General features: G+C 40.0%; 1 protein-coding gene across 4 annotated transcripts in view; it reads right to left on the reverse strand.

Moving 5' to 3' along the window:
• il34 (interleukin 34) overlaps positions 1-23,195 on the reverse strand; it is a 36,318-nt gene that overhangs the window by 1,493 nt on the left and 11,630 nt on the right. For 3 of the 4 annotated variants that reach the window (XM_028586307.1, XM_028586308.1, XM_028586309.1), the window contains 5 exons: positions 17,073-17,173; positions 15,575-15,652; positions 14,512-14,589; positions 7,382-7,489; positions 6,103-6,286 (listed from right to left, as the gene is read on the reverse strand). In XM_028586307.1, the coding sequence (XP_028442108.1) occupies positions 6,103-6,286; positions 7,382-7,489; positions 14,512-14,589; positions 15,575-15,652; positions 17,073-17,173 (549 nt within the window). The remainder of the gene's footprint in view (positions 1-6,102; positions 6,287-7,381; positions 7,490-14,511; positions 14,590-15,574; positions 15,653-17,072; positions 17,174-23,195) is intronic. The other variant, XM_028586310.1, reaches the window with a different exon arrangement.

Below are 23,195 nucleotides of genomic sequence, written 5' to 3' on the forward strand. Positions count from 1 at the left end.
TTGCTTCCTTGCCAAGAGTTAGATGAGAAGATTGATACCACTCCCATGTCTATGCAGAATATGGTGCTACCGCCAGCAGCCGGCTAGCTTAGCTAAGCCTAAAGACTGGAAACAGGGAGAAACAGCTAGTCTGGCTTGTTTTTACAAAACATATATAAGTCGGAGTTGTTTAACAGCTAATGTAGATTGTTAGACCCTGTTTCCACCTGGTATTAAAATCCGATCTGAGTGAAGTACAGGTGAAAACACTCTCAGGACGCATTGAGATCCGATCATTAAAACCACATTCAGAGGTGGTTTGAGCCACATTTTTCCACATTCTTATAGCAGTGAGGCTGGGGATTGAGCCTGCAGACACACACAACACACAAGCAATGTAAAAATCACACAATCACAGTGGCAATAAAAACAACAAATGGAGCAGAAGATTAACATCAATAAATCCAGTGTTTCCCACACAGACTATTGTGTGGCGGTCCGCCTCACTATCAACACCGGCCGCGCACATTGCGTTTCGTTATTATTATTTATTTTTTTTAAACGCTAGGCTATTTAAAACACGTTCTTCTGTATTTCCTTTCCCTGCTCTCCTCCGTCTCTCTGTCTCTGTCTGTGTCTCGCTCACATACACACAGTTCCTCCCACCGTGCGGTGCTGGGTTTTTTTAAGCCCCCAAACGTCACCTTCCAGGCACCGCGGCAATGGTTATTGTCAGTACCCGATCCGTGCCGCCTGCACGATCTGTTCTGCGCATGCGCAAGATGTTCACGCATGCGCAGATGATAATACTGTTTTACGACCTGCCCGATCTGTTCCGCTGTCAGTACCCGATCCGTGCCGCCTGCGCGATCCGTTCTGCGCATGCGCAAGATGTTCGCGAGAATCGGGGTAGTGTCGTAAATCCTCGTACAACAACGCATGCGCGGCGAACATCTTGTGCATGCGCAGAACGGATCGTGCAGGCGGCACGGATCAGGTACTGACTTTTTATATTTTTTATTCGCTCTCACGATCGCTTCCCACTGCCAGGGTTGCAACTGAAATAATAGGCTAAAGCAACGAGTTTATGGAAAGCACACGTGTAATTATGGTCAGATCTTGGTCCTGGCTGATGGGGAAGTGATATTGGAGTCGTGATTTAAACATCTACAGCGTGGGCTATTTATTTTTTTTGCCAACTTTCCTTCCGGTTTCAGGAAGCAGCTACTGTATTGCGTTTTCCCTGGAAAACCGTGTCTGTGTCCTTCATATTTATGTAGAATTATAATTTGCTCTTCTTATATATAACATGCGGCTCTGGTAGATGTTTGAGATTGGTCGTGGTGTGCAAACACCGCCTCTTTTATGTGAACGCGCGTGTCTCTAGATTGGACAAACCTGGGTTGATTGAACTAGCTGATAACCACCTTTGTGACACCGGTTATCCGGGACCGCAGTTGTTAGGGTTAGTGAAGCCGGATTACTGAAAGAAATCCAGGCCATGTTGATCTTGCTTCGTAGTACAGGCCTCTGTTTATTTGTAGTTGTGAGTTTGTCAGTTGTTGAGTCAAAATAAAGGTGTGTTTGTTCTGCACATCTGCTGGAAGAGTCTTGCATTTGGGTCCTCCTGCTGCAACCCTGACAGATTGATACCAATCCTGAGTATCTGACTGGTGCAACCCTATCCAAAAGCACAACCAGTTTTATTAATGTTACTCTGAGTGAGCAGTGTTACCAGAACTTTTTAATTTTGATAACTGTTTAGATTCACAATTAAGGTGGAAAATAAAAGTTTTGTGTTTAATGTATTTTTGTTGATGTTGAAGTAGTTAAGGAACCGACATCGAAACTGAGGTATCGAAATTGGCACCGGATCGAAATGAATGATGCCCAGCCCTAATTACACCTAAATATTGAATTAAAATGCAGAAATTATGATTTTTTTAGACAAATTATGGAAATTAATGGAAGGATGATCACAGAATGGCATATCAACGTTCAGTCGAGATACTGTTTCAAAGAATTTCAATTCAATTTCAAATGCTACAAAATTTAACAAAACACACAAAATTCAATGAAAGTATAGATTTTTGTTGTACTTGCGAAGCACGTTGTATGGAATGATGTTATTTTTGGGTAATCAAAATTAGGTAGTAAACCCAGTAGAAACCCAGATTTCTGATATAGACATTTAGACAACGGGTCAAATTTGACCCGAAGACAACACAAGGGTTAACTTGATCATTTAATCATTTAAATTCCCCCCTTTTTTGTGCTGATCCAAAAATGTATCCGATCTGTGACTCAAAACTGTGATCCGAACCGTGAGTTTTGTGATCTGTTGCACCCCTATACAATAACTTTATTTTTAGGATATTACTACTAGGGCTGGGTATCGATCCAAAATATTCTATACTGGTACCGATACCAATACCATGACTTCGATACCGTTTCCTAAACGATACTTTTTTAGATACCAATTTTATTTAAAAAAAGAAATTATAACATTGCGACACAAATCTTTTAATTTATTTTTCAGCTCCAACTACGTGAAATCTGGTATTGAATGTAGAGGCATTTTTTTATACTCCATACTTTAGAAGCAATTCAGTTGTGCCTAAAAAGTACTGAAATTGGCACCCAGCCCTAATTACTACTAACATTCCTGCTCTTATGTCGTCTACTTCTGTTATTTATTAGCCTATATCTTGCATTGCCAGATCTATTGTTTAAACTGAAAAATGTTATTGTTTTTCTGCAAATATTCACTCATTTTGAATTTGATGTCTGCAACACGTTCCAAAAAAGCTGGGACAGGGGCAACAAAAGACTGGGAAAGTTGAGGAATGCTCAAAAGATCCCGGTTTGGAACATTCCACAGGTAATTGGTCATGATCGGGTATAAAAGGAGCTTCCCCAAAAGACTCAGTCGTTCACAAGCACGGATGGGGCGAGGATGTTTTTTTTTTAACAATTCCTCAACTTTCCCAGTCTTTTGTTGCCCCTGTCCCAGCTTTTTTGGAACGTGTTGCAGGCATCAAATTCAAAATGAGTGAATATTCGGAAAAAACAAAAACAATCAAGTTTATCAGTTTGAACATTGAATATCTTGTCTTTGTAGTCTTTGTTGAATATAGGTTGGAAAGGATTTGCAAATCACTGTGTTCTGTTTTCATTTACGTTTTACACAACGTCCCAACTTCATTGGAATTGGGGTTTGTAAATTGCATTTATGAACCAGCCCAGTATTCTAAAAAGGGATTGAAACTTTACTGTATTTGGTAATTAGTTTATGTAGGTCATGTAATTCTGACAATTGGCGGTGATGTGTGAAAAACTGCACTGGCAGAATAAAGTCATAAAACGCAGACGAACATGTGACAGCAGCCTCCTATGAATGAATTCACTGCTTCTTGTGACTCGACACCGGTCCCATGTATAACAAACAACTGCTGAGAAAAAGTGTACATTTGTGCTGGGTTAATACTGGAGAAGCAACAGGTTTACACTGCGGTGTGTCAAGTTTAGGGCCACGCGTAGATCAATCCATCCAAGCAACAAATAACTCATCAGCTATTGACTACTCACTCAGCTGAGAAGGACAGTGATGTGTTGCTGTTAATCACTTTGTCATCTGCTGCTGAAATGCGTCAAGTGTTGGCTGCTGTAGTGATGTTTGTGCTATTGCAACATGCTGCGATTGTGATGCACACTGCCATTTGATATTTGGTGATGAACCATGAAACAGATTCAGAGGTGTATGTAAATGTTGACTGCCTTATTAAATCCTTCTTGCAGGGGTGAGACACATAACGCTATGCATTCTCCCAGAATGGAAGCCTGGGCTCTTACACTGAAAAACAACTATTGCTTACAAAGTCATCAGGCTAAACAGTGTGTCTATATAATCTAAAAAGGGTCTCACCACAGGTCTTTAGGGAGCCTTTAAAAGAGAATCTAATTTTCTCAAGTGTGATGCTATGCAGGCCTCCACATCCATCGAGTATGTGTTTCCATTTGAAGAAAATAAGGCATCTGGCTAACAGAGTAGTGAAGGCAATAACCCTCTGCATGCCTATGGGAAACTTGTTCTCCATATGAATTCCATATATCGCTGTAAATGGGTTGGGATCTACGGAAATATGAAATACATTTTGATAAGTATGGAATATTTTTGTCCAATAGTCAGTTAAAGCTATAGTGCGTAGTTTCTGTCGCCACTATGAGGAATTCTAAGAACACTGTTGGCGCGTCCACATGATACAGCCTTCCGTGATCGGGCACGCGCCCCCACCCCTCCTCCACGCAGTTGCTAGCAGCCAAAGACGACACGGAGGATTAAAAAAATCAGGGACGCTTCAAAAGAGGTAATTATCTGCATGCGTGTAGAGATGAATGAGATTGGCAGGCTAGGTTTGGGAATATCTTGGCCAAGCTAGCATTCGTGTAATGAGCTATGTGAAGGATCTTGCATTGAAGAACGCCGTGCCTTGCACCCATAAAAGAGGAATGAACTTGTTGAATGAAAATGTGTTTTCATTTATCATCAGACATTCCTGTTCCCAAGTCATCCTCCTATGTTCTTTTAAGATTCGCAAAGACATTAGGATTACAAGAGCATATTAACTTATAAATAACTAAGATGAGATCACTTTGACCGAGATCAAGATTCAAAAGGTTGTCAATTTAGAGTCAGGAGGGCGACTGGGGAGATGAGGAAATAGCTTTTGCAAAAAATGCCTCAGCTGAAAAAATAAGGAAAGGTGGCTTTTAGGCAGGCCAAATTTCAGTGATACTGTAGTTCAGCAAAGGACAAGAAAACCCTATTGTTGTAAAGACCACTAACACAGGTAACGCCTCTATCAAACCAAATGTGAAATGTGGGGTCAAGGCGAGATGGCTCGAATAGATAATTGTTGTGAAACGGAGCTAGAATGTAGAACAACCACGTTGGCCAAAATGTTTACAAAATTGAATCCATATTTTGTTTTTGTTTCATTTTGTTAACGGCATTTTAGTTATTGTATGATTTGCCCCATTCCCATGATTTTGTGATTGAACATTTTAAGGTGTGTGCGTGTAACTAGTAAGAACAATGTCATTTTGGTATTTCCCATTGCTCCTTCTTTTATGAACAAACAAGTGTGTGTGTGTGTGTGTCTGTGTGTGTGTGTGTGTGTGTGTGTGTGTGGCAATGTTTTGACAAGCAGGAATGTTAGTGTCAAGTATTCTTTCTGCGTGTCTAACAATATCACTTTGTGGAAATCTGGAGCCACAAAGATTTGTCCACATGGCAAAACTTCGACGCGGAGCATCAAAGGCTCGGCAGGGCTTTGATTGAGAGCAGAAGAGGACACTTACACAACATCCTCCATAGCGAGGCAGAGACACAAAAATTATGGGTATGTACTGTCCTGTCAACTAAATGATGTTTATGTCAAATCTAACAACTCGTGTCTAATCTAACACTTGAGTTAGTTCCTGATTGCATGTGACATGAAATAATGCACACCCACTACAACATATTTGCTTCACACAATTTTTAACCCCAAATGAGGCAGATCATGGTTTCAGTGTTTTTGCCACTGGCTGACCAAAAATGTAGATGAAAAACAAATGGCGATGAACCCTTTGACATCAGGACTCCAACATACTAGAATGCCCTGCCTAGGGAGTTTAGCTAGCTAATGGGTTTTCTTTGCTTTGAGTGGTTAAAGGTGCTGTAGGTAGGGTTAAAGGTGCTGTAGGTAGGATTGGGAAGATCCAGGACTTAGCCAAAAAATGTGAACATCGACAACTTCTCAGTCCCGCCCCCATTTCTGCTAAAGCCCAAAACGGTCTCCTAAGCCCCTCCCCCCACAAGGGAGAATGAATGTGTGTGCATGAGCAGTGATTGACACGTGGTTAGACACCCTCCCCTGGCCATGATTGGTGCATCTGAACAGGGTGCCAGAGGCTTCATGTAGTTCTACTGGAACATAGGGTCACTTTCAGCAAATATGACAGAAAGTTAGTTTTATAAGTCTTACCTACTGCATCTTTTAATTACAAAGCCTTTTTTGTTTGTGTGTTTTTAGTTAAAGCCTGCCAAGTGTCACTTATATATTTATATATTATACTTACAGTCCTGCTGGGCTTCTGTGCTGGCAAAGCACTCGCTGAAGAGGCAGTGCATGGTGTGGCAGAAGTTGTCCAGGAGGGATTTCGGGGAAGCTAATCGCCAGCTGGACTCTGGTACTCTGTCAGACTCTTCTGTTAAATTATCCCAGATTTCCTGGATAGTCTCTGGAAGCTCCTGCTGGAACAGCTGGACACACACGAAAACACAAACAGAAACAGACGCATGAGTGAGAGACAGCCAGGTAGGCTTAATAATGTGATCCATCTATAAATGTCACTATCACGCAAGAGCTTTGGCCGTGAGCATTTTAAAAATGTGATAATAATGGTGGTTCATCGTGGCCTGATAGAAGAAAAAGCACCAGAACTTCCACACTTCCAGTGTTATTAGTGTTATCACTCATAGTGATAAGACAAAATACTTGAGTACTGAGTCCATTGCAGCAAGCCAGATGAGGCAGTAAAAACTGAGGGTAACCAGCAGAAGCCAGGTAACTAAAGTTGCAAACTCCACTGAGGTTCACTTCTCAACTTAGCATGTGTATTTAACCAAATAAAGTAAAAATGATGAGAGAGGATATGCGTTTTACTGCAAATCACAAGAAAGAACAGACCAAATATGGATCACAATCATAGACTGATCACAATAAAGACATCTGATCTGGCTGTGATCAGTCCACACTTACTGTCTGCTGACTTTAGACTCACTGTCCACTTCAACACAGGCTACAAGGCTTTGTGTGGAAGAGGAGTGAAAAGTTGTTTTTTTAAAGATATTCTTTTGGCATTTCTACTTTATTGGAAAGTGAGAGAGAGAGAGAGAGAGAGAGAGAGAGAGAGAGAGAGAGAATGCAAGGGAGAGAGAGAGGGGGGATGACATTACCCCTGGAAAGTTTTTTTTAAATCGCTGTTACCGCTGGGCCAACATGGTTTAAGGTGGTCTTAAGAGGACATTTCCGATAAAATACCAGCACAGATGAGTCACCATTTAAGGATAACTACATTTAGAGAAATGCCCAAGTATTCACTGAATGATCAATGAGTGTACTAAATTCACCTTCACTTAACTCTTCTTGGATCATAAACAGAAGCCGCATTCAATGATCTAATGATAAGGGTATTCATTCTGAATATTGATAAATAGGATCAATGTGACATCCATCTCCTGTCAAATATCCTCTGACCCCTACGGGTCTGAGGGAAATTCACTTACTAAGTGAATGGCTTCATTTGAAGAGGGACTGAATACAGCTATGGTACAGATACCTGAACTCTAGCTTACCTCAGCGGGATGTGACTGTACAAAGACGCCCTCCACATCCCTAAAGCGTCTTTCCAACTCAGTGGCGTATGGACGTGAAGGATGTCTCTCTGGCATAACCTGGATGATCTGAAATTTCAATTTGTCTTTAGTTTAAAGGAATACGCCACGGTTTGTTGAAATAGGGTTATTCACCGTCTCCTCTATATTTATATAAGTGGGCAAATGCATTTTTGACTCAGTGCATGCATTGTCTTAGTCCGGCAGCGCCGGCGCTAGCTTAGCTTAGCATGGTGAATGGAATCCTTTGTTGCCGGTTAGCATGCCGTGAGTAAAAGTGAGCCAACAACAACCAAAAACAACCTAATTACTTCTTGTGGCTTGTGTATTCACAATGAGTACAAATAGCAATGCAGATTAAGACTAGACGATTTCCTAGGCAGATATTGATTTGGGGCTATATTGGGTGGAAGCACAGCCGAAGCACTGCTACTTTGGACTGCGGTCAAGCCAGCCGACACTTGGATCTCCGTGGTCAAATCAGCCGACACTAAATTTGTAATGCGCTCTTATAGCGGTACGCGTGGTAAATGCATTCAAACGGCCCAGATCAAGTAGCGAAGTTAGGGAGATGATACACATGGGACTACTTCCAGTTTTCAAAATAAGGTGTTAATACAACGTACATTTAAAAACTGGATTAATGGATTATATTCACCTTAAGTAAAATATATGTAACCTGTGCCTGCCCTTTATACAAAACAAATAAGTAAATTGTGAAAGGAATGTATATTTTGAGTTTTACAAGAATACATTAACAAGGAATAATTCCAGACAATGATTTTTGTCAGGGGACACCTCTGACTGCACCCATATTTAAAATTAAGCAATTAAAACGGTATAAATTTTGAGATTTTAGGAAGTAAAAGTCCCATATTTCTAGGGTAAAATTACGTCAAATCTGAAACTTAAGGTGCAATAAAAAGACAGGGGACACCTCTGACTGCACCCATATTTAAAATCAAGCCATTAAAACGGTATAAATATGGAGATTTCTGGAAGCAAAGTCCCATACTTGTGCTGTAAAATGAGTCATAATATCAAATTTGCTCAGCTGCGGCTCATCTAGAGATTCGGCATCATCGCCACTGAGACTGTTTGATGTGAGAAATTAACGGTGTACAGTTTGAATATGGGCAGTTTTACAACAATTGATGGCCAATTGCACATTTTCTCCGATATGTTGTCGGACTTGGAAGCTCCAGTCTTATGTGACAGCCAGCTGGCGGTGGCCGGGATCGCTTGCCCACCAGCGGCCAGTAATACTCACAGCAACCGCTGTCAGCTGGAAGTCGTTTCAGAACCTCCCACCAGCCGTTGGGCCACGCCTCCTCATTTAAATTGACACCTGTCACTTCTAAATGAAAAGCTTAATATTAAATAGAAATCTAAAAGGTGAATTTTAAAATGTCAATTTCAAATGTAAAACATAAAATTCAAAAGATAAAATGTCAAATTGAAAATTATAAAGGGGAAAGGCTAAAATATATATATTTTTTTCCATTCATTTCCATTTAAGCTTTTCCATTTCACATTTAATTATGGCATGATTTTTCCTAGTAACATAGTAAAATAATACTATTTTGAATTAAAATGATTGAAAAAAAAAAATTGATCTTGCTTTGTTTTGTCTTTGTACTTTCAATTTGAAATATGAATAAATATTCCCTCCATATTTTTGACTGTAAACAAAAACAGTGTGACTAAGTTCAATAAATCATTTAAAATGTAAAGAAAGTAGCCTAGTCAAAATGAATCTTCTAATGCCTTTTGTGAAGGATTTCATAAGGTCTTGAGGCAATCTCACAAAAATTGCCATATTTATGGTAGCCTAAGGAATGTATAAATCTGACATTTTTTACTGTTAGAAGGTTAAATAATTTAATCTGGATACAAATATTTTACAACAGAGTGTTGTAGTACCTTTCGTCAACTTTAAATAAAACCAGAACTCACAGACAGCAGTATTCATTTATTTCAATTAACAGCTTTCATATTTGCAAATGCGGATAACCAAGGCTATAATGCTAGAAAAATATGCAGATTGCAGTTCAGATAAATATTTTTTATAAAAATGTTCAGAGTATCATAACTAATGAGATGACATTTAATCAAATATATTATTCCTTGAATTATGGATCAGTGTTATGATTTTCTCAAAGTTCTGTAGCAAATCATTTTAAGCAGTAAAAATGTTTGGTTTGGGTTTAGTACCACATTTCCTGTACTCAACTATGTCATTCATTGCCTGGAACTATGGACCAAAGTCTTTTTATGGCACCGCAAATTTCATATTTTGACTCGTTTTACATCACAAGTATGGGACTTTGCTTCCAAAAATCTCCATATTTATACAGTAAAATTGTATGATTTTCAGTATGATGGTATTAAGTGATGCCCTGTACTCAAATATATCAGTCATTGCCTTGAACTATGGACCAAAGTCTTTTTATGGCACCTCAAATTTCATATTTTGACTCGTTTTACATCACAAGTATGGGACTTTGCTTCCAAAAATCTCCAAAATTATACAGTAAAAATGTTTCATTTTCAGTATGGGTGTAGTCAAAGATGTCCTCTACTCAACTATGTCAGTCATTGCCTGGAACTATGGACCAAAGTCTTTTTATGGCACCTCAAATTTGATATTATGACTCATTTTACAGCACAAGTATGGGACTTTGCTTCCAGAAATCTCCATATTTATATAGTAAAAATGTTTCATTTTCAGTATGGGTGTAGTCAAAGATGTCCTCTACTCAAATATGTCAGTCATTACCTGGAACTATGGACCAAAGTCTTTTTATTGCACCTTAAGTTTCAGATTTGACGTAATTTTACCCTAGAAATATGGGACTTTTACTTCCTAAAATCTCAAAATGTATACCGTTTTAATTGCTTGATTTTAAATATGGGTGCAGTCAGAGGTGTCCGCTGACAAAAATCATTGTCTGGAATTATTCCTTGTTAATGTTGTATTCTTGTAAAACTCAAAATATACATTCCTTTCACAATTTACTTATTTGTTTTGTATAAAGGGCAGGCACAGGTTACATATATTTTACTTAAGGTGAATATAATCCATTAATCTAGTTTTTAAATGTACGTTGTATTAACACCTTATTTTGAAAACTGGAAGTAGTCCCATGTGTATCATCTCCCTAACTTCGCTACTTGATCTGGGCCGTTTGAATGCATTTACCACGCGTACCGTTATAAGAGCGCATTACAAATTTAGTGTCGGCTGATTTGACCACGGAGATCCAAGTGTCGGCTGGCTTGACCGCAGTTACTTTGGCACAGAGATGTCATGTCACGCAACAACTCTGTGTGAGTACAGGTCTAATATGGGTCGATCTATCCCGTAAAATAACCATGTTTCATGTTTACAATAATCACTTACTCTGTGGACAGCTGTTTTTATTGGGCCCATTCGGTGTTTTCCCAGTTGACTGGGTCGAGGACTGCAGAATGGATCAACGCCGAGAGATAGCTGTGACACAACTGCGGGCACGCTCATCTTGATTTGACACGTTGAGCCTGGTCATCGATGGCAGTACCTTGTCCGGCTCGCCACAGCACAGACACTCTATTTCAGTCGGCATATGTTGGCATATTCCCCCACGCTCACACCCCCAGTTCATGTCGTCTCTCATCCTCACGTCCTCAGGCTGTTGAGCGATGGCAACCTCCTCCTCCTGTCGTTGTGTTTCCAAAGCACGCAGAAGTCATCCTCTTCGTCTCGCACAAAATCCGCCATGTTCATTGCCATTCACTGTCTACTGTAGGAAAAATAGCCAGCTAATATTCACGCCGGTATGTTGACGGAAGTTGGGGACTTTCAGGTGCTGCATGATATCTCTGCGCCCAAGTAGCAGTGCTTCGCCTGTGCTTCCACCCAATATAGTCCCAAATCAATATCTGCCTAGGAAATCGTCTAGTCTTAATCTGTATTGCTATTTGTACTCGTTGTGAATACGCAGGCCACAAGAAGTAATTTGGTTGTTTTGTTTTTTACTCACTTTTACTCACGAGATGCTAACCGGCAACAAAGGATTCCATTCACTACGCTAAACTAAGCTAGCGGCGGCGCTGCCGGACTAAGACAATGCATGCATTGAGACAAAAATGCGTTTGCCCACCTATATAAATATAGAGGAGACTGTGAATAACCCTATTTCAACAAACGGTGGCGTATTTCTTTAAGGCAACAAAATGCTCTTAAACTTAAAGACAGCAAACAACACACTCAACTATCTACTATAAACTAGGGGTGGCTTTTTTTTTTTACCAATGATTCACCTAAATATTTCCTGTTTATACGTTACCACCGATGGCGACGACATTATATCCGTTTCCAGCAAAATACAAAAAGACCGAAAGCAGAAAATGCAGAAAATCCATGTTATGTACTTCTTTACAAATGAAATAAATGTCAGACTGACTGACTGACATGTGATGTGCATTCTTTTTAGAAAACAATTAGTTTTTAGAAATGCGGAGCTCCCCGGCCGCATAGTCTTTGTAGTAGGCCTACCTTTGAGTACCTTTTTTAAAGTAAAAAATAAATGTATTATTATTATTATTATTATTATTAGAAAGTGGCTTTGGATCACTGCTTGTTTGTGATTGTGTTTCACATATATATCAGTTACATAGGCTGCTGAAAATGGTCCAAATACATTTTGTGGTTTTAAAATCTGGCCTAATTGAACTTGTAATTGAATAGCCCCTCGCACACAGTATGTGCCTGTTTCCTTAATCAGTCAATGACTAACATGTGATTTTAAAATTCTGATCTTTATTGACTGACTAACGGAGGTTTAGTCTTATGATTTCACCTCAGAGCTGCATTTTATCTGTGTGGCAAAAAATACAAGGACACATTTCAAAAGTGAGTTGTTGACTGAACAACTGTGGACTCCTATCTGTTTAAAAAGCTCCAATTTCACTGGAACCTTAATGACCTCACACAATATGAATTGCAGGTGTCATAAATTAATTTTGAGAGTTCAGGCACTTGGGAGACAAGGATAATAGGCAGTAGTTTTAACAAAATACACAGACTGTTTACACGAGGAGAATAAAATCATTGTTTTGGGACAAAATCAATAGTAACGCTTTACAATAAGGTACACAGAATGTTGAGTAGTTACCAGGGAACAAATGAGGAAAGGATGAGGAACTAACTACTAGTGAACCATTAGTTAATGAGTAACTAATCAAATTGTATACAGTAGCTAATGATTAGTTCCTGATTAGTTAATTCAGAAACAGGTGAGGAATAAATGAGGAACAGCTTGATAATTGATGAAACTTAAGTACTTTTCTTTTACTTCCTCTTGGAGAACTTTATATGATACATAATAAACTGAATAGTTATTAAGTAATTCCTCATTACTCCATCATAATCTTATGATTACTTTCCCTTTTTGTGTCCCTTGTGCTGTCCTCTAGTTACTATAAAGTCCTATAAGTCGTTCCTGATTTGTTCTTCACTCATATCTCAATCAGGGATGCACCAAATCCAGGATTCGGCTTTGGATTCGGCCGAATATTGGGCTTTTTGACGGGGTTGGGTTTCTGCTGAACCTTAGACTTTTTTTTTCACCGAACCAAACCCTATGCTGGTACTATGCGTGCTACGCTGGTGGACGTATAGCGCCGCCGTTGATTACGCGGGCTGTGAGAAAGTGAAAAATGTGCTCATGAGCAGAAAAAGTGTTGTTTGGCAGTACTTTCAGTCAAAAGAAGGCGATTCAAGTCGAGCCACATGTTCAATTTGCAATGCCGATTTGTCTCGTGGTGGCGAGGACCCTAAACAATACACAACATCGCCGCTGTTAGAACATTTGCGTATGAAACATCCAAAAGAATATGAGTTGTGCATGAAGGAATCTACAGACGGCAGCCAAAATGCAGCAACTTCAGATACCGCAAAGGAAGGACAGTCACAGCTAAAAACTTGTGTTAACCAGTCAACCTTTGCTAGCTTTGCTAGCCCTACACCGAACAAACAGTGGGGAAATAAAATAAAATGAAAAATACACTGCTGTGGATGTTGTTTACTTCATTAATGTGATTAGCTGGTCCATAAAATTTGATTAGGAGTTACTCATTAACAGGGGCGGATCTACCGGGGTGGCATAGGGTGGCAAATGCCACCCTAAAAGAAAGCCTTGCCTCCCCTGCTGCCACCCCAGTTGGCAGCAACGAATTAAAAGTTATGGCCAATTTGATCATTTACGAGCGCAAATCTCCAATGTCCGACTGCAGTCAGTCAAAAACTGTTTTGCAAGACATTGATTGCATGAGATTAAGTTTGTCTGTATGAGTTTGTAAATGGCAGCCTGTGCCCTTTTGTAGTGTGTACATACTATTTCTCATCAAACTGTGATTAAATTCAGTATATATACGTCGTACGCCATATGTTGCCACCCCTCAAAAATTCCTGCCCCCCTCTCGCCACCGCATAAATATTTTTCTATATCCGCCCCTGCTCATTAACTAATGGTTCACTAGCAGTTATTTCCTCATTTGTTCCTCATTTGTTGCCTGGTAACTAACTACTCAACATTTTGTGTACCTTGAAGCTATAGTGCGCGACTATTTTATATTAATGAACGTCTGTACATTCAAGCCATTGCCAAATGAGTTGATACAAAGCTAATTAAGACTGTCAGCTCCACAAAACTGTCTCTCAGTATGTTCACAAAATGGTGTAGTCTGGGGACATTTGTGCGCAGAAGCGCGAGTGATGCATTTTATGTCATCGCTGAGAAAACACAACAGCAGCGTTCATCTTTGGAGACAAAGAGGACATACAAATCACAGGATAACTACCTCTTCTGAAGAGTCCATCATGTTTTTTTAAATCCTCCGTGTCCTCCTTGATTTGACAGGATAAACACTACTAGCAAATGCGTGGAGGGGGGGGTGGGGGCGCGATCACCGAAGGCTTGCGTCATGTCAATTGTTGTTTGTCATTACTAAGAATTCCTTATGGGGGAGACAGAAACTACACACTATAGCTTTAGTGTAAAGTGTTACCAATCTCACATATTGCATCTTTACGCAGAAAATATTCCTACCTTTTTTAACACGCCTTGGTTGACCTGGAACCACAACCTCTGGAGAACCAGCTCATCCAACCCCTCCACCTGTAACCTCTGATTGGTCGAGGAGAGGAGAGAAATGTCATTAATAGGTTCATCAGATTATGTGAATCTGCGACATTCAGAAGAACGTTGAAGAACGTTTGACAAATTTATTTTGACATTTTTTCAGCATTCACACAAGAGTACATAAAGCATATAGCACTTAACAGTGTATTGGCTATATTGAAATGGAAAACTATGGTAATGGTTAAGCAGGTTCAGTGGTGGTTGGAGTTCCATTAGTCTCTATAGCTGCAGGGTTGTGTGGCGGTGTGGGAGTTTTACTGAAATGGTCCATTTGTGTGACATGCTGATGTGTTTTTTATCCCCCCAACACAGCACAAGTAGACTTTATACTTCACAATTACTGTTTACAGTCAGATCTTTTATAGATCTCGACGTTTCCGACCGCAGATGAAGGTAGCTTTATTTCACGAAGAAAGAGAAAAAAGAAAGAGACGGCGGGACTCTGCTTTGTTGTTACAGGAAACCGTCAGCTGTTACACAAACTCCTGGGCAGTTCAGTGCTTGGGCTTCGTTTTCTACACTCATAGTGTTTTAAAACTATCTTGTGGCAGCGATAGAGGAAGGGATGTTTCCTGTTTACTGGGACTCTCACACCGCCTCAAAACAGACAACAGCCAAGTGGCCGGGTTGGCTCAGTGGGTAGAGCAGGGGCACGTATACTTACTATACTACGCAGAGGTCCACAGTTCGAATCCAACCTGTGACGATTTCCTGCATGTCTTCCCTCTCTCTCTCACCTAGCTGTCCTGTCAATTAAAGGCAGAAAAGCCTGAAAAATAATGCCAAGTCTGATCTATTGGTCACTGCAGGGGGACATCGGGTTGCTTTTGAATCAGCCTCAACTTTTCGCCGGATCGTCTGATGGCCAACACAGTCAGTGTGAATGCACGCTAAGGCACATGGCAAGCATCATCAAAGGCATCTCCTCCACCATTTGTCACTGAATCAAGAACAGCATTGTGACTTTTACCATTCTGTTGATGTTTGACAGTTTAAAGACTTCCTCCTGATGAACCTTGATGGTGTAGGCGATGGGGAAGTTGTGCTTCTGTAATGCAAAGAAAAAAAGAGAGAGAAAAAATGAGCATGTGCATTTCATAAATCAGAGAGCAGTAAGTGGTTGTGACATTTACCATCAAAACTAGAACATTCAAACAACTTATTGTGAAATCACACACATCCAAAACAGCAATAACCCATAAACATGTCATGTTCAATTTCCCATCTGGGCCAATCATTTCCATAAGTTCTGTCAAAATTGGATAATTGGATAATTGTAATTGCTTTTTTATTTGTGTCCTGCACATGCAAGTTCAACATAAATTCATAACATTGCATACAAACAAAGAAGTTTGTCTTCTCTCAGCATCCAATATGTTGTATATGATGGATAATGAGATAGCACTGATCCATTTTGTGCAGTTTGTTTGGACAATTATCAACTTTGAATGACAATGTAAAGGGTCACTCCACCAATTTTACACAAGGTCAGTTTTTTTTAACTGGGAGTACTACTCAGAAATAGTTCTAAAATGTTTTCTGCCACTCTGGTGGATCTTTGTAAAGTGATATAGTGATGTCATTAGGGTCATCTCAACTTGGGCTTGGGGACTAAATATTTTTAACAGACCTGGGGGGCGTAGAGTTCTAAAGTCGTGCCCGTTTATCAGGCAGAGAGGGAAGACACTATTGAGTTGCATTATGGGAATTGTAGGAGCAAGTGTTTATGGAGCCTGTGCCAGATTAGTAACTAAAAGTCAGGATATGTCAGCAACCATTATTTTAAAATTTTGTTCCCAAACTTTATAGCCTGGGAAAATCCTGACAATCTTCCGGCAAATTTGAGATTTGCTCTGCAAGTCAGTCTGGCCAAGAGCCCATTCAAGCCAATTTTTCCAAATCGAGGCACCAATCACAACCATTGAGGCAAGCTTTACACGATGACTATAGGGCAGCGACGGCGAGCAGCTTTTTGTTTACATTCAACATGACGGCTACTGAAGCGCAGCAACCCGTTGATGCCGCTGTCGCTGCTACGTCACCCGGATCGTTGGTCTGATTGGTTGATGGACCCAATTGCGCCCAGAGGCATTTGAGCGGCGTCTGTTGGTGACGCCCCTTTGGAAATGAGCTGCGAATGAACCTTGGGTCTGGTATCAACCAGGCCACAAACTTTATGGAATTTGACTGAATAACTGAGTACCCTTTGGTGGAAAATATCTTGCTGTTATCACTAACGCTGCCTCCTTTTATTGTCTAGTTGGCTGGGGCCGGTCAAAAGTCATTCTGGGAATAGCAGGAAGTCACTGAATTCAGTACAAGTTGACAAAGCTTCTAAAAATGACCCCTAGAACACACCGAACTTCGTATACGGGTGATGATAGTTCAAATGTGCTTATTTGAGGGGGAAATCTGCTTGCTTCCACGTTGACTGAGACCTGCTTGCAAATGTGCCATCATTCTCTCACCATGTACCGTCGCCTGTGGCTGAGGCTGTCGTTGAGCGTCTTCAAGGGTGTGCACATGCTGGCTGGTGTCGGGGCCATCCGAACAGGTGATAGCAACAGGCCTACAGAAACCACAAAGCATGAGATTATTTGCGTTGTCATTTTTAAAGATTATTTTTTGCCTTTATTGAATAGGACAGCTTAAAACAGGAAAGTGGGAGAGAGAGGGGATGATATGTAGCAAAGGGCCTTGGGTCGGAATTGAACATGGGCCGCTGCGGTAAGGACTGATCCTTGGTACATGGGGTGCAAGCTCAACCAGGTGAGCTATCAGGGCGCCCCTGCATTACCATTTTTTCTTACTTTTCACACTGTCCACTAGGGATGTCCTGATCAAGTGTGTATAAAGAATACAGTCAAAGTACAGTTGAAACACATTTACACGTGTGAAATAAAGTCTGGCAGAAGTATCCCTAGACCCTCACTTCGGATAAGGAAACATTTCAGATTTCAGGCCACTCTTCAGGACAAAGACAAAAGGTAATGCATATCTTTTAGTGGAAAGGGGAAACATTCTTTCTCTGTCTTTTAATCTGGTCTAATCAGCTTTGTCATTATTTTAACAGCTGTGTGACCATAAAGATTCACAATAACCACAGGTTACACTCACTCAACCAACCACCAATCAAGCAAGCAAGTAATCATACCGGCAGTTGACGGACTTCACATATCCATGCATGCTGTGAAACATACATTGACTTCTGTCAATCCATCAATCAGACAACTGTCATTAGTATGGATCTTTGTCAGAATATTTATACCAATTTTTTTTTTTTGTTGAGCCTTTATTTTACTTACACTCAATTGGCAAAATATACTAGCATCAGGAGCAGATGGCATTTGAATACATAAATAGGAAAAAAACAGTTAAGACATTAATCAAAGACAGGCCAATCATTTTTTTTGAAAACCCAAGAATCATACTGTAGGTACAAATATGTGTTTTATGTATTCACGTCCTTAAGATGTTCACTGAGCACAATTGTTTTTAAACATTAATTTCTAATCTCAACTAGTAGTAGCTCAACCAGTGCAAATCCATCTAATATCTGTTGAAGATATTTCAGTATGGACCAAAGTAGTGGAGCAACCAACCAACATTGCCTTCCCTGGCTGAATATGTCTGAATCTAGGCCCAGGTCTAGTCTAGGGCCTTTACTAAACCAGGTCTCCATCCAGCCTCCAGCTCTTTAGGTGTGGATCAAACTTGAGGTAGGGGAATCCCTGTATAGGTTCAAAGGGGTTTCTACTAGCTGGCACCAGGGTCTGATTGCCAAAGATACTTGTGCTTTTTCTAACAAATAAAGGCATGTGAGGACGTTCTACTATTCCTTTACACCATACTGGTAAAAATGTAAACTGACAGAAATGAATGTATCTACAAAAAAACTGAATCAAGACCAGATGGCCTCCAGATGGTCAGGGGTATTTTTAAAGACTAATCTTTGTGTAAATCACAACTAGTGACTGGGCCAGACGCTTGAAAGAAAGTCACTCAATGTACCTCCAACCCCCAGAGGCCGTATCTATCAGTTTAAGGAATGGTGTCAGAGAGCTCTAAACTTGAACTACAGTTAAAAATTCCCAACAAGGAGTCCCAGATCAGGGGTGATTTAGGTAAGCCACACAACATACAGTGGTCTATAGCATGATTTACTCATGCTAAAAATCGTGCATTGGTTATGACATTATACATTTATCACATTTCTGTCATTCTGACATTAGGAGGCAGTTACAATAGTAGTAGTATTCAACCTCCTCAATTAAAGGAATGCTTTACCCTCAAAATGACACTTGCCTGCTGGCTTTTCCTCTCTGCTGTTGTTGTTGTTGCTGCTGCCGGCAGTTAGACGAGTGCTTAGGGCCGTAATAAAAATATTTATTAAGCAGAGAGGAGAAGCCAACAGGCAAGTGTTATTTACATACACTTCTGGTGTACTTACAAACTTTCCAATCCATCGTTTTATGAGTAAATAAACTATTTGTACTAGTGTAGAAGTTTGGTATCATTTCGGGCATTATTAGTGGGGTCATTTATGAGATACATCACTGGATCCATTAGCCCCTGCGCTAAGATATTCAGCTGATAACGCTACTCTACGCTAACTCTCCCAATGTTCGACCCAGGTGAAAAAAGCTTCTGGGGGTGTTTGGCTCAAGGTCCTGGTGCAAAGGACCCTAGGGTGAAATTACTCCAAACCATCACTTTAAGAATCTCCAAATTGGTCCAGTCGGAGCACGAGAAAAAAAGGGTTCTAGGAATTTTATGTTATAGGAACTGCAAAAATCCCTCAGGTTGGAAAGCGGCTATAGAGAGTTGTGTGGAGCTGATAGTCTTAATTAGCTTTCTAGCAAGTCATTTGGCAATGGCTTGAATGTAACAGACGTTTATTAATATCAAAAAGCTACGCACTAAAACTTTAAGTAGTAGCTTGTAGCTGTACTAGCTACCACTCTATTAAACCTATTGCACCAAGAATATGTACAATCTGCAAGACTCATAGGTCAGATTTATCTGGGATCTACTTTTAGATCTTTCTATTTTGCCCAAACAGCCCCTTACATCTCCCATATTTTTAACCTGTCTGTTGAATCTGGTGTTTTCCCCAATGACCTCAAGAGGGCCAAGGTTAAAAAAAAAGGGAAAAAGGGAAACAGCCACGATCCTGGTAACTACAGACCAGTCTCTATTTTGTGCACAAAAATGTTTGAAAAGTTGGTCAATGAGCAATTTAATGCATACATGAATAAAAACAACTTCATGTTTAAATTCCAATCCGGATTCAGGAAGTCACATTCTACTGAATCATGCCTACTCTATTTATCTGACTTCATTTGCAGGGAATTAGATAATGGAAATCTCTGCGGAATGGTGTTATTGGATCTGCAAAAGGCATTTGATATGGTGAATCATGACAGACTGATTGCCAAACTTGAGGCCTTGGGTGCAGACAACTCCACCTGTAGGTGGTTTAGGTCTTACCTATCAGGGAGGGAACAACTGGTGGTCTTAGGGGGAGTGCTGTCTGACCCTCGTGTAGTTGAATGCGGCGTTCCTCAAGGAAGTATTATTTTTAACAAACATTAACGATATGGCAGACTCCTGTTCATGTGAAGTATTTCTGTACGCTGATGATTCTGCTCTTTTAATGTCTCATAAACATCAATCCACTAGAGAGTACCCTGAGCTCAGAGCTATCTTCTGTAAACAACTGGCTGATTGACAATATGCTGTCCCTACATTTTGGTAAGACAGAGGTCATCTTGTTCATTTCAAAAAACAGATTGCATAGATGCTCGGAATTTAAGGTCATTTTGAATAATGGTGTGGTCAGTGCAAAGGCGTCAGTAAAATACCTGGGTTGCATCCTAGAAAACAACTTGGATGGTAGGATATGGCCAATAAGGTTCTGAGTAAAGTCACTGGTTTCACAAAGTTTTTAGCCAGAAATTCAAAATTTTTAGATCGGTCAACAATGATCATTTAACCAATGCCTTAATTTTAAATCATTTTGAATTTGCATGTACTTCCTGGTTTGAAGGCCTAACAAACCAACTTAAAGGGAGGCTGCAAACAGCACAGAATAAATTAATACGAGTAATCCTGAACTTGGGCCATAGGTGTCATATAGGTAGGTCACAATTTGTTGAGCTCAATTGGCTCCCTGTTGAGTTTTGTGTTACTATGTCAAGACTGACCATGATCTATAAAATATTGTTTGGTAGTGTCCCAATGTTTTTGTCGTGTCTTATAACTAAGGTAAAGGACACACACAATATTTACAAGCGTGGCAGCATATCTGACCTGTGTCCTTATAGATTTAAGACAGTGCTAGGGAAAGGAACCTTTGCCTATATAGGGGCAGTTCAGTGGAACAAGTTAGAGTGGAAAATTAAAGTAATTTCCACAATGAATTCTTTCAAAAAGACAGTCAAGGCCTGGTTACTAGATAGGGTTGCGGAATAGAACAAAAGGCAAATTACCGTTTTTATGTTTATTTATTTAAGGAAAATGTTTTTATGTCATGTCGATTTTTATCACATACTCTGTAAGTGTCTTGTCTTGTCCTGATGTGTTGAGGACCACAATGGAAATAAGTCCTGGACTTTATTGTGTTTTTATCCTCGATTGTATTAGATGTTTTTTCATGTTTTGGTTTATGGCATTCTTGATACAATTAAATAAATCAAATCAAATCAAAATCAAACTTTTCCATTCATCCAAAACTTTGCTGCATAGTCATGTTTAACAAAACAACAGCAGCAACAACTTTTTAAGCCAAAGCAGAAGCATCTGCCGGCTACAGATGTGACAGATTTTCACATAGAAAATTGAATAGAATAATACATAGAAACCTCCTTTACTGTCTGAACTGGATATGAAATCCACTAGCCCTCACTACAGTATTCCAGTTTCTACAAAAAGAACCACATGTCCTTTTGAATGTACTACACATGTGTAACAGTCACAAAGAAATCACTGGTTGAATGCTGTTTCAAAATAGTTCTGTAGTCATGTTTTAATATGTTTTATTCAATCTAGCATGTTTTATCTCATGTAGTAATTTCTTAATTTAATCTTGCATATGTTATCTGATTTTATTAATTCACTGAATTGATCTTGCATGTGTTTTTCAATGGGAGGTCTTTTACACCACTTGATTTGCTGTGTTTTGATTGGCTACAGACTGTGAGAATGTGTCTAGTGTTCATTTGTTTATCTGTTGCAGCTGCGCTGGCTGGGCTCCTTTTTATAAACTGGTTTGGCGAGTTGGAAAACACAAGTGAAGATGTACACAATACAGTTGCAAATAGTTGTAGTACTCGAGATCTATGCCTTAAGACTAGCCTTTGGTTAAACATCTACAGGTGGGAGAGTGAAAGTGTTGCAAAAAACATTTGATTAGAATCAGGGAAAACAACTTGAAACAACTTGAGCTTGTATAGTTCACCATGCCGGCTGCCAATAACCTGTGACCTATTAAGGTAAAAGATGCAGGGAGAGTTTGAATGTTTTTGTATCTTAGCCTGCATGTCGGCACATTTGTACACATGCAAATGTGTGTGTGTGTGTGTGTGTGTGTGTGTGTGTGTGTGTGTGTGTGTGTGTGTGTGTGTGTGTGTGTGTGTGAATTGATTTATTTGTACTGTACAACCTAAGATTTTTTACGTTTTTTTTTGTTGTAAATTGTGTGAGCTTTTCATTGTGTGTTTCACTCAGCTGGATACAACTGAACCACAAACACACACTCAAGGGAGCTTCGTTGGCTAAACAGGTTTTTCTTAGTAGACAGCAATTGCGTAGGTTTCATTTCACCTTTGGGGGGGCTGATGTGTCATCTGCAGAAAACTGCTAAATCATCCACCCTACATGCTAAAAGAGTCATAATTCTCTTTTGTCTTTGGCACGTGGTTAATGACCACATGGGGCATAAGGGGTGGGTGATCCAACAACAAAAATTAACCCCCCTTAGGTAGTGCAACTGAGTTCCTTGAGTGGTGTCCTGTGTGTCATAAGAGTTGAAACTAAGTTCCTCTGATTTGCACATAGAAGACTATCTCCTGTTAGGGTCTTCAATCAACCACAACCATTTATGGAATCTGTGTTTGTCAAAAAAACACTGTTTGTGGGTATGTGGGTAATTCATGTTTCTGCATTCCCCACATTCCCTCTAAAAAAAATGTACATTTACACTAAACAAATCCACCTCCAACTTAACAAATACCCTAACACATGAAGCTTAGTGGAAGTTCAGTCAGGAAGACTCTCACTCATCCACACTTTCTCTCTGTGTCTCGCTCTCTCGCTTCTACTCAGTCAGCTCACTATAAGCGTTCACTCTTTCAGTTCAAGGTGCTCTAAGCGACGTCACGCGTTTTTTAGGCTACAACTTTTTTTTGTCACATACAGCAAATATCTCCTCACTATCCGCGAGCTGCCTGTCCCCTGAACACACTGTAAAAAAACGCGGTCTCTGTAGACAGCCCAGGGTCCACAAACGCCAACAAAACAAACCGTGCCAACCTGCACCAACAAACATAACAAACAGTTCCAGCCAATAACCGACAAGAAGGATTTGGGGG

The sequence above is a fragment of the Perca flavescens genome, chromosome 8, assembly GCF_004354835.1.
Source record: "Perca flavescens isolate YP-PL-M2 chromosome 8, PFLA_1.0, whole genome shotgun sequence".
NCBI lineage: Eukaryota > Metazoa > Chordata > Actinopteri > Perciformes > Percidae > Perca > Perca flavescens.